The 13,075-nt window shown below is 41.7% G+C and overlaps 2 protein-coding genes across 2 annotated transcripts; both read left to right on the forward strand.

Moving 5' to 3' along the window:
• The first annotated feature begins 1,635 nt into the window (after nt 1–1,635).
• Nucleotides 1,636–5,280, forward strand: LOC139538568 (protocadherin-8-like). Its single transcript, XM_071340743.1, has 3 exons — nt 1,636–4,250; nt 4,356–4,554; nt 4,795–5,280. Exons 1-3 carry the CDS (start codon nt 1,842–1,844, stop codon nt 5,112–5,114), a joined length of 2,928 nt encoding a protein of 975 aa, XP_071196844.1. The 5' UTR covers nt 1,636–1,841; the 3' UTR covers nt 5,115–5,280.
• A 2,497-nt stretch (nt 5,281–7,777) lies between these two features.
• Nucleotides 7,778–12,119, forward strand: cnmd (chondromodulin). Its single transcript, XM_071340744.1, has 7 exons — nt 7,778–7,890; nt 8,071–8,214; nt 9,074–9,214; nt 9,327–9,440; nt 9,985–10,138; nt 10,693–10,889; nt 11,388–12,119. The coding sequence occupies exons 1-7, from the start codon at nt 7,831–7,833 to the stop codon at nt 11,610–11,612; spliced, it is 1,035 nt and encodes a 344-aa protein (XP_071196845.1). The 5' UTR covers nt 7,778–7,830; the 3' UTR covers nt 11,613–12,119.
• Nucleotides 12,120–13,075: the final 956 nt, after the last annotated feature.

Raw genomic sequence — 13,075 nt, forward strand, 5'->3', positions numbered from 1 at the left:
TTAAGGCCATGAAAGATTTGCCCCCTAACTTCCACAGAAATAACACTTTCATACAAATAAATCACAGCATTAAGCATAAAATGTTATCATGGGCCAATGGAGCCCATGCCACGCCGTTATCTCACAACTCAGAAAGTATTCTCTGTACTTTTATGGAAAAATGTCATGCAGTGAATGGCAGACAGTTCCAACGTTTGAATTCTATGCTAACTGAGAACTGAAGTTGAATAAGGTGCTGCTACTTAGAGGTTTCAAGATGGTATTTTGTTTTAATGATAATCCCCCCCCCCCCCCCCCCCCCTGAAAAAAATGAATGTTTGAGTGAACTGATCAATTAGGACAAAAGTTGAAGTTCTCTGTTGAATAAGTCATTGTGCATTGTAAGCATATGAGAATGTTGGGTGTTTTTTGTTTTCACCCTTTGTTCTTGCTGTGTATCATTTGCTATCTACAAGAGATACAAGTTGCAAGTCAGCAGTACAGTACTGGTGCCATAAGACGGATGTAATTCATCAGGTTACCATACAGCACGAAAACAAGCATGCAGTATGTTACTTTATTGCTTTGTATTGTTTAGATAGTCACACACACATGTAACGGATGTGAAATGGCTAGCTAGTTAGCGGGTACGCGCTAATAGCGTTTCAATCAGTTACGTCACTTGCTCTGAAACCTAGAACTAGTGTTGTCCCTTGCTCTGCAAGGCCCGCGGCTTTTGTGGAGCGATGCGTAACGACGCTTCGTGGGCGACCGTTGTTGATGTGTGCAGAGGGTCCCTGGTTCGCGCCCGTGTCGGGGCGAGGGGACGGTTTAAAGTTATACTGTTACATTGATGCTGTTGACCCGGATCACTGGTTGCTGCGGAAAAGGAGGAGGTTGAAAGGGGGTGAGTGTAACGGATGTGAAATGGCTAGCTAGTTAGCGGGTACGCGCTAATAGCGTTTCAATCAGTTACGTCACTTGCTCTGAAACCTAGAACTAGTGTTGCCCCTTGCTCTGCAAGGGCCGCGGCTTTTGTGGAGCGATGGGTAACGACGCTTCGTGGGTGTCAGTTGTTGATGTGTGCAGAGGGTCCCTGGTTCGCGCCCGAGGTCGGGGCGAGGGGACGTACTAAAGTTATACTGTTACACACACACTCATAACCTGGCCCATGTAAACTGATCCATCCTGACCTATAACTTCCACATATCTTCCTTCTCACACACCCATAGTTGACCCACAGTTTAGCTGAATACCCCAAAGCCAATCTTCATCTCTCGTCTACTTTTATTTAACCTTTATTTTTTTATTTTATTTTATTTTTTAAACCTACAAAACCTATTAGAGGAACGTGTACAATAGATGACAACAACAACAGAAATCATTAGCTATGCAATTGTATCGTAATAAACATATAACAACAAACACAATATCAACCAAAGACAGTTGCAATCAGATGATACAAACCAATGCATGAAACTTGACTCCAAGCAGAGCATATCCTTTTTATTTTGCTGCTTTAGCTCTATGTACATTGAAAACAGGCTTAGAGGTCTTTCATGAGGGCTATTTTTAATTCTAAAGCGGAGGATTGGTCACACTTCGTCTCATTAGCATGCGGAGCTGTATAAACCTCCTCGCCACTGCAGGATTTGGAGCTGTGTGGAAGGCGGCAGGCAACAAGCGCGCCTGCTTGACTGGCTGCAGCGCGCAATGAACAACGGACTTTCAGCACAGTTCAGAGAAGATGCTGTTGTTGCTGTAGACGGCAGGCATTTTCACCAGGTGAAGTGATCAAATCTGTTGAGTGAAAGTGAAACGGCTTGGCTCTGTTAACAAACAAACCCATCGCGGCCTTGAACATGATGTGTGGCATTTTAACAGGTTGGCATGGGTGGTTTTTTGGATTACAAATGTTATTTTTTTCACTGGCTGAGTCTGAGGGAAATCCTCTGAAATACCAGACCAATGAGGAGGAAAGTCCAGGAACAGTGATCGGTAACCTGGCCAAGGACATGTCCTTGAGTCCCTCTTTTGGCTCCAATACTAATTTCAGGATGATGAAACAATTCAACGATTCTTTTATCCGGGTGAGAGAAAGCGACGGGGAGCTTTCTGTTGGGGAGAGGATTGACAGAGAGAGAATCTGTAGGCACACTTTACAGTGTCTCATCACTTTTGATGTTGTCAGTTTTTCAAAAGAGAGGTACAAATTGATCCATGTCGAGGTGGAGGTAAAAGACATCAATGATAACTCTCCGGAGTTTCCAAACAAGGAATCTACAGTTGAGATCTCTGAAAATGCCGATGTGGGGTTCCGTATTCATTTGGACCCAGCCGAGGACGCAGATGTCGGTTCAAACTACATCCAAAGCTATCAAATTTCTGTCAACAGTCATTTTTCAATTGATGTGCTTTTGAGAGCAGATGGGGTTAAATATGCGGAGTTGGTGCTAATGAAAGAGCTAGACAGAGAGACTCAGTCATCTTATGCGGTGGAGCTTATTGCCACAGACGGAGGAAACCCTTATAGGTCGGGTTCAACGAAAATAACAATTAAAGTGACAGACTTTAATGACAACCGTCCTGTTTTTGACCAGAATAATTTCTCAGTAACTTTGCCCGAGAACGCACAGGTTGGATTCGTTTTATTGGACTTAAATGCAGTTGATCCAGATGAGGGTTTAAATGGAGAGGTGGGCTATGGGTTCGGAAAACAGGTTTCTGCAGAAATCAGAGAACTTTTCGAAGTGGACAGTAAATCCGGGCGCGTGAGGCTTAAGAACCCAGTGGATTTTGAGACCAAGAAAACATATGAATTAGACGTGCAGGCGACTGATCTAGGATCTAACCCGACCCCCGCCGTCTGTAAAATAATAATTCATATCAAAGACGTTAATGACAATGCCCCAGAAATCAGTATTACGCCAATGACCTCCATCTCAACAGGCATCGCATATATCAGCGAGACAGCAGACAAGGACAGCCTAGTGGCGCTGATCAGCACCTCGGACAGGGACTCGGGCGTCAATAGCCAGGTCCACTGCACTTTATATGGGCACGATCATTTCAAACTTCAACAGGCTTATGAGGACAGCTACATGATTGTCACCGCAGCATTCCTAGACAGGGAGAAGATTAGTGAGTACAATTTAACAGTGATGGCTGAAGATTTTGGGTCACCTCCATTGAGAAAAATCACACAATACACCATCAGGCTAAGCGACGAGAATGACAACGCCCCACACTTTACTAAGCCTATCTATGAAGTTTCTGTGGTGGAAAATAATGCACCAGGGGCATATATAACCACGGTTGAAGCCAGAGATGCAGACTTGGGAACTAATGGCAAAATTACATACAGACTTTTAGACAGTGTTATAATGGGATCACCTGTCAACACGTTTGTATCTATAAATGCAATCTCTGGTTCAATATATGCACTGAGAAGCTTCAACTATGAAGTCATGAAACATCTGGAGGTACACATCCAGGCAAGCGATGAGGGGTCACCTCAGCTTCAGAGCAGTGCCATCATCAATCTAAAAATATTGGATCAGAATGACAACGCTCCGTCTATCATAGAGCCCATCCTTAATAAGGGATCAGCTGAGATTTTCCTGCCCAAAGACGCACCTGCAGGTTATGTTGTCACCCAGATAAAGGCCACGGATGCTGAAGAAGGCATTAACGCGCAGATGTCCTACAAAATCACTGAGGGGGGACACTTGGGTTTCTCTATCAATAAGGTTACTGGGAAGTTACATGTGACTCATGAGCTGAACTATGATCTGTCTGAAACATTGAGAGTCCTAGTGGCTGTCAATGACAATGGGACACCTTCTCTGACCTCCACAGCCACTATACACCTCACTCTCATCGAAGGCACTCCTCCCAGTGTTCCTGCTATGGTCCAAAACGACAGTGTGGAGGTCTTTGAATGGGACATAGCCATTATCATAGTCCTATCAGGGAGCTGCTCCCTCCTCTTGCTAGCCATCATCTTAATCACTACCACCTGCAGTCGACGCAAACAGGAGAAGAGAGAGGCGGGATACAGTGAAAATGAAGACATGCCACATGTGGAGAAGGGGGAGAGCAGACAAATTGATTCATTGATCACCAACCACAAAAGCAATGTGTTTGATGTGCACCCTTTTCCTGAGAAAGCACCGTTGGCCTCAAGCAACACAATAAAAACAGCCCCTGACGATGGAAGACAAGAAAAAGAGTGTGTCTTTGACAACAGAATAATGGAGGGTAAATTGGAGGTATGTAATTGTGGCTCGCTGTATGGAATTGCTGTCAATTGTTTTGTTGTTGGTTTTTCCATCTCAACTAATATGTGTGTGTGTATTGTGTTTGCTTCTTCACAGGGTTATTCGACACTGCCTGGCTATAGGAAAGAAACCCTCAGACCCATAACCATATGGAAGGGTAATTCATTCACAACCATCTCCGCGAGAGATCCTCAGTTCAGTGGAAAGGACAGTGGGAAAGGAGACAGTGACTTTAACGACAGCGACTCTGACATCAGTGGAGATGGCCACAAAAAAGACTCCCCACCGATAAACAGTAAGGACTACTAATCAATCACAGGATGTTAATGTGATTTCAGACACAATGATATGTCACAATGATGACACATTATTAAAAAATCCATGAAAGGCATTATTCTCTGTGATGTTCTCAAGGTCTTTATGGCAAGATATTAAATGATAATGGTGTATCATAAAATGAAGGCTATAATACCCCAACATTTGCAGCATGGTTCATCAAGGTCTAACTGTTTTGGCTGGTGTGTTGTTTCCACAGGTCTCTGGGCCTGCACCAGTGAGTGTAAAATCCTAGGCCACTCAGACCGATGCTGGAGCCCCTCTGCCACTAGAGCCAATACCAGCCTCTCCCATGGACCACACCTCTCAACCTTCTCCAAGACAGCCTCTCTGCCGCGAAACACTCTGCAAAGAGACGCCTACTACCAACAGACTCACCTACCCAAAATCAATGGTCTGCAAAGTGTCTATGAAAAAGTCCAGCACCAAGAATTGGATTATATTCTGGTTTGTCCACCAACACCAGCCAGGATACTAGAGACTGATGAGATATCCCTCCCAGAGTATGGACAGTCCTAAAAGATCTGGACAATGAACAATAATCAAAGCTCATCTGGGTCGTTCCACCAATTAGGTGCCTTTTGAGTTGTGGAACTTGATGCAAAAAAACGTTTGATTTCACTTTATTCTTACATTCTGTCATAAAGAGCACATGTTGAACTTAATAAAAAAACACATTTACCCATCTCAAGAGGTTGAATGATAAAAAAGACTACAGTAAGTGCCTATTAAGTGCCAAATAAATTAACAGGGTTGACTGTAAAATGGCTGCCGATTTCATCTTAAATTAGCTATAAATCCCCTTGTGATGGGGAATGGATGCTTGTTGTGTGCAACAGGAGGGGCAATTGAATGCAAGCTTCACAAAAAAAATGTAATTATAAAAAAATGGCTAGCCTGTCTATCTATGGGTAACAGGTTTGACGTGTTATGCTCGACCCACTCACTTTTCCACCACAAAACACCAGAAAAGGGCCAAAAAGATTAAAACCAGCTCACATGCTTTTACACTTTCATTTGACTATTAAATGTTCAATATACTTAAAAAAATAAACAATTTGGGAAAGGAATAGTTTCACCATATTAAAACGAGAGTTCAGTTCACGTAACAGGGTTGACCTTTTTTAATCTTAAAATAAATCCCTATTCACATGAAATAAATAATAATCTTCAGAAATGACTTTGTATAAGCAACAAAATAACTAGGGCTTTACAATGATGGTGAAAACTTGGAGCAATGTTGGGGTTAAGTGGGTTAAAGTTTTACTAGAAGACACAGAGGATGCTTAGAGGGACATGTCAAAATGCTTTATTTGATTTTCCATGTGGTCTAAATTAAAGTGCACTTCATTTAATATAACAGGCTTTTAAAATTGACATATCTGCACAATTTCTACTTAAAATATCAAAGGGACGCAAAAGACACAAATTTTGTGGAACGACCCATCTAATGAGTATTATGCATCTTTATATACTGTATAGCCTATTGTTTCAATGTTAGTGTTAAAGTAAGTGTTTATGTCTTCAGTCTCCTTATATGCTGTATGACTGTTTATTGTATTATGTGTAATATGCAAGATTTTGTACATTAAGAATATATTTTTCATAATGATTCAATGTAAACTACAATTTTATTATGAACTTTGAAGAGCATGTTTGACATTTTAATATTTAAGGGGCATGACCATTGGACCTTTTGGCTAAACAGGCCCTTGGTCAAGTGGAAAACAATCAGTATCAAATATGACCATGTTTGTAGTAGATTTTGTCACTACGTTGCAGAAATAAATATTCAAAATCAAATGATTGTTCTGTATGTGAAAAAACACAACTTAAAAATACAGTGTGGTTCCGTACATACTTTTTTTATTGAGCGGGAACTTTGCTCATATAGCCTAGCACAAAAGGCAATAGCATACCTGATAGCAACATTTTAGAAACATTTACTGATTATTTATAACTATACTATGTTGCTTAACTTCTTCCAAAATAGATAAGGCAGGATTTCAACAGAGGTGGCTACATGAAAAGCTAAATTACCAACATGACATGCCTGCTGCATGGTATTGCACCTTGCCTTATATGTCTCAGAGGCATTGTGTAGCCTATCCTCATCAGAAAATATTTATAAAGCACACAGAATAACCTCAATTAGCCAGCTCAGTGCTTCCCTAAAGTTACCCTTGAGGGCTAATGCATACGCTCAGCACAGGATCATACTTGAAACAGTGACATAGGCCAAATAGTGTTTCAAGCAAGTAAATCATGTACAAGACTACATCACATTTGCATACCCATTATGCATTGCTAATGGGACAGTCAAAATCACTTCACCTCTCTGATTGGCTATTGGCTTACCAATCGTTCTGTAAGAGATTGTGTGAGCCAGCCTCTACCTGTTTCTAAGCAACTGTGGCCGTTCACATCCAAATCCCTCGAGGTCTCAGGTCCACTTTCTCACTTAGTCATGATTAGGAGCACACAGACAAGGAGATGATGGCTCTAGTTATCACCTCTGAGGGAGCAGGATGGCCATAGGGACTGGCCAGTCATCTAATCACATGAACTTCCAATCTACGATTTTGGAGACTGACACATTCTTCTGAATCACAATAAGCCATGTCTGATTAGAAGGCCAAAAGAAGACCAATCTCTGACAGCATCGGGGTAGCCCCAATCATTTAACTACAATGTAATGATGAGAGGCCAGCTAGGGCTGCTTGAACCAGCTATCTGGTTGTAACAAATCAAAGTTATTACCTCCTGTGCCACAAAGGTTACCTCTTGGCAGAAGCTGTGGTAAAGTTCACCAGTGATCCTGAACTTCTTGTGAATCTATTCCATGAACACCTGTAACAGTAAAAAAATCCACGTTTCTCATTGAGAAATGAATTAGTGCAGAAAACAAATTAAAATGTACATTCCAACCTTAACAAATAAAATATGAAACTAGTGTAATAGCCTACAGCCTAGCTATTTTATACATGCACCATTTTCACCAACCTCCAACATGGAACTATGGAGTGTAAATAAATGGCATAATGGTATAAATGGACTAAAATCAGTCTTTAAAAAAACATGCTAAATTCCATTTTGGCGACCACCTGAATTCCTCGTGCCCTCCGTCAGTGGCACGTCATTCACACTGAAGTACTGAAACTGGACATTTCGACCAAAAGAATCCACACCGGTGGCCATACAGACGCGCGCCATCACCATACAGACGCGAGCCATCATGGGAGAGACTTCGGAGAAAGTCCCAATTGCAGAGGACTTTGAACAATGCCTACCACCTGTAAGTAGCCTAAATTCAATAATTCAAATGCATTTTCCTGGGAGCAGTAGGCCTAGCCTATTATATTGTCTTTAGTGTACAAAGTTTGAATTGCAAATTAAATACGGCTTCCTCGTGGCGCTATGCTTTGACATTGACTGTGTGCATTGTTGCTCACTTAGCATTCTGACCTTTCTAAAGGCATACAGTACGTCGGCCACGAAGACCCCCGTTGCTGTTGGTCGTCTCTTGAGATTTGGGGCTGCGGCTCTCATTGCCGGGGCAGTGCTGATGCTTTGCGGATCCATTGGAGCTTTCTACCTCTGGAAAGCCAGTGACAGAAATGTAAGCCTTAATTTATCGTTCATTTGATTCCATATGGGTCATTATATGATGTAACTTAATGGAGATGAGACAGGTAAATCTACCTTGAACTTGTGGGAGATGGTCTACCTGTAAGCCTGGGAACGAGAAATGTAGGCTGTGTAGTCTGCTACCATGTCACATTCTTTTAATTCAAAATATGTTATTTTGGTAACCAAATCTCTGCACATAGTCAATAATTCATCATAAAAAACCATCTACTATATTACCAGTGGATGACGGGCATTGAAAATGGCATTTGGATTTGCTGGTCGAAATCTTATTAAATGTCTGTTAAATAATGTCATTATTTCTATATCAACCTTTCCAATTTCACATTAGAATCACATAGCTTTCATGTGAATATTTTGGGCATGTAACTAAGGCTTGGTGGTGGTGACTGTCTCATTAAAGATACTTCAATATTTATTTGTGTTATAATGGGCTCACCTGTAGGGCAAACATCTCAGGATAGATCCAAGTCAAGGCCCTGCTGCCCTCCTCTGAGACATTATATTCAAATCAGCTGTGTGATTGGACTACACATCATACAGTCTTTTAAGTGTTGCACATGAGAATACAAGGAGGGGAGGTATTTTGAAGCATTGTGTCATGGTAGGATTTTGCAGTAAAGAATATTGTTAGAAAGCCTGCTGGTCTATCTCTGGCTGTTATAATTGTAGGTCTGGGTACTACACATAGAGCTTTATAACATTATATTGAGCACTTGTAGCTCATAGCTGGCAAGTTAAATATTTCAATAATTATTATGAGTGTTTACTGTATGTATTATGCATGACCTTGAATATCATTGTAACTTTCAATTTTATAATATCATTAGGTGTACAATGTACACTACAGTATGAGCATCAATGGAAAGGTGGAGGAGGGTTCCATGGAAATCGATTCCGATAATAATCTGGAAAGGTTTCGAACTGGGAGTGGAAATGACGAGGCGTTGGAGATTCATGACTTTCACATTGTGAGTTGTACATATTTTCTCTCCAAAGTAGTTCAACGGAGAGTTGGCATGTGCTTAGGAAAGTAGCAAAGATGTGAGTGTAAATATCCCATCTCCCTGACTCCTGCTTCAGGGAATTACAGGAATCCGGTTCTCTGGAGGGGAGAAGTGTTATATTAAATCGCAAATCAAGGCCAACCTTCCAGAGGTGGAGACGCTCAACAAGGAGTCATTGATGTTTGACCTGGTACAGTAAGCTACACTCTTAGAAAAAAAGGAGCTATCTAGAACCTAAAAGGGTTCTCCGGCTGTCCCCATAGGAGAACCCTTTGAAGAACCCTTTTGGTTGCAGGTAGAACCCTTTTGGGTTCCATGTAGGACCCTTTCCACAGACGGTTCTACATGGAACCCAAAAGGGTTCTATGTGGAACTGGAAAGGGTTCTCTCTGGAACCAAAAAGGGTTCTCCTATGGGGACAGCGTAAGAATAATAATTTTGGAAACCTTTTTTTCTAAGAGTGTATATACTAAACATAACTAGCCATAATGCTATAACTGACCATATTACACTAACTTTATGTGAAAATATAGACACCCCCTTCTGTTCTAGATTTTCATTTATATTACTCAAGCATATGTCAATGATTCATTACAGCTTTACATAAACAAATTCATTTGTTTACATACATTTTTTATGGAATGACATAGATGTAAAATGTATTATAAATGGTGATAAGCCTGTGGACATATCGTTTTAATAATGGCCTCATGAGGTGTCTTTCACCCTGTCAGGAAGATGAGATCATGCCAGTGAAGTTTGATGAAGAGTCTCTGATGTGGGTGGCTGCTGACCAGCCCCTGAAGGACAGCAGCTTCCTCAGCACCAAGATCCTGGACCTCTGTGGAGACCTGCCCATCTTCTGGCTCCACCCCACCTATCCTAAAGGTTCCTCTGTCATGGCTCTTGCTTATCACATGGCTTGGTGATAGAATGAGAAACACAAAGTTAAGCGTAGAATAGGTGTTGGCTGTTCTAGAACGAGATTATAGATTGCAAAAGAGATATAGTTGTTATAGAATGAGAAGTGATAGACTGTAAACCACAAGACAGGAGATGTAGAACTGGTTTTCCCAATTTACAGTAGAACTGTCCTGGTCGTCTACCCAATAATAAACACAGCCCAGTCAGTGGCCCTTCATCTGTAAACGTTATTTACATGCTTTTACCATTCCGATTTGTCTTTCAAAAGTTAGCAAGACAACCTGAACATTCTCAGGATGTACATTATTTGGAGAATTAAACAAGAGTCCCCTATTGTCTTACATTAAAAAAGAATGATCTTGAAATATGCAAGGAATCCTTGATATCACTAACTAATTAAATTATTCAGCACAACTGAGAGAGACCGAGTATATGTAGAATTTTGCTCGGAGGACATTTGTGGTGTGTCTAGTGGTTATTGACCCAATACCTATGCCTCCTGTGGCTTCATGGAACAGATGGAGTGAGGAGAAAGAGAGACACCCAGAGAGCCAAGCGTCAGTTTGACATGGAGGAGTTTGAGGCAGCTGCTGAGGAGAGGAACACAGTGAGCCGTGCAGAGAATAGCACCTCCAAGAGAGCCACAGAGGAGGAGGCGGAGGCCACGGGCTCAGCAGCCACCGGCTCTGCCTACAACCCAGAAAACCCCTACCATGTGAGTACTGAGAATTCTGTACTCTTTTAAGAGGAGTTGTTTTCTTCAAGCTTTGATTTTATTTTAGCACCCCAGGTTTCCTTTGTAAGATACTTCACTGAATGGTGAGCTTCCAAGTCTGTGTTAGGGCAAAAAATGTCATAACATCCTTGACAATGAGTTCTACAGTGGGGGGGATCTGTGCAAACCCACACTCAATGCTCACTAGATTAGTTGGAATGAAGTGCCATGGGTGGGTAGGTGTTAGATGAACAGCTACAATCTAAGGTCACTAGTAGTAGGTGATAACTTACACCCCATGTTTATGGCCCTGCACTTCACAAACTGAAGTGAAAATCATTACCCCCTTAGCCACTGCACGTTGATTCAGCTTGTTAGAACCGTAGGCTTTGCCTAAAAGAGGACAGTTGGAAAACTGAAAAGAAATGATGTACTGCATATTAATTTTATTTGACAACATTGAACAGAAACATGAATAATTTACCTCCCACTCCACAGCGCAATCAGGAGGGAGAGGAGGGCACCATGACCTTTGACCCAATGCTAGACCACCAGGGGATCTGCTGCTCAGAGTGCCGACGCAGCTACACCCACTGTCAGAGGATTTGCGAACCGTTGGGCGGCCACTGGCCTTGGCCCTACAACTACAGAGGCTGTCAGGTAGCTTGTCGAGTGATTCTGCCTTGCCGCTGGTGGGTGGCCCGCATATTAGGTATTGTGTAAGTAGGACACCCATTTTCTCAAGCCAAATATACCAATTATACCAAATACACCAAACGTCTGAAAGGTCATGTTCTGTAAGCAATATTATAATTTCTATGCAGATATTTATTTTGTAACTTTTCAATTTGGTTGTAAATACCTGATAGCAGCAGGCGAGCTATGCTTGTTAGGATGAAACAGGGACCTCAGCCGCATGATTTAGTCGGAAAATGCCAGCTAAGACAAATTTCCACCTGGACCCTCGTGGCAACATTTAGCATATACAGCACGTACGCCTTCTCTGCAGGCAACACTTGAAAAAAACAAAAAGGCCAAAACAAATGAAGCACAGCAGTAGCTTTTGATTTAGGAAATAAACATACCTAGTTTCTGTCTTTTCTTTTCAACATATCTTTTCAGTAAACATATTAGCCTACCAATGCTTTTTGCACTATACTGTCTTTGATGGAATGTTTGGAAATGTATACAGTGATCATTATAAATGCTTAATAAAGATAATGTACAGTTTCTATGACTGTATGGTGTAAGTTTTCCCTGAAACTAATTACAGTACTAATCACATCTTCGTTGATGTGAACTAATGTGAAATGAGTGTCAGGGAAACTGTTAGGACATTTCAGTAAAAGACAGGTGTGGAGGGAGGTTAAGTAGCCACATAACATGATCACAATGTCCTGCCAACCCATTTCCCACCAAAACCTAGATTGGAGTATATGTGTAAACCCCCCCCCCCCATCTACAAATCAAAGGAAATCAGACCAGCATATCTAAAGCCATATTGCAATTTCCTAAATAATTGAAAAGGGTCACGCTGAGATCGAGTTGATTTCACATGGAATTATCCCTGCTCGTCAACTTACAACAAATGTGAAATTGCACCCGTTTTGTCTGTGAAGCACCATTGAAAGCATGTAGCAGTGTGAAGGCGAAACACAAAGAGATGCTTGTGTTGATGCAGAGATCTTTCCTGGTTTTTCATGGGGTCGAGGTGCTTATCACATCTGCAGTACTGATAAGACAGTACGTTTGCCTCCGTAGGCTATATAATATTAATCCCCCTCCCACGTCTGCAGATGCACTTAAAGGAAGGTGACAAGCATGACATATCCAGGACCTCCTGATGGCTCGTGCTCTGAAGTGCAACCGCCAAAAGAGCCCCAAGTACCCTGAAGTGATGTAAATTTGCAGGGGGGAGTCCAATTTCCATCACTGCGCTGTCACTGTCATGGTCATTAAACTAAATCAACCCGCTGTGTGTCACATAGCTCCCAATTTAAAGTCCTCTCAATAATGGAGTTATACTTGGACTGTAGATTGCAGCGCTGTATTGTATCTATGACCTGACAGCAGTAAGAGCAAGAGTAGACTAGGCTGCCATTTATTTTGTCTCTTAGAAATGACAGCCTGACAGTGCGTGTGAATATAAGAGGTAGCATAAAATAATTAATTTATCATATTGACCC

This window comes from Salvelinus alpinus, chromosome 14 (genome assembly GCF_045679555.1).
Source record: "Salvelinus alpinus chromosome 14, SLU_Salpinus.1, whole genome shotgun sequence".
NCBI lineage: Eukaryota > Metazoa > Chordata > Actinopteri > Salmoniformes > Salmonidae > Salvelinus > Salvelinus alpinus.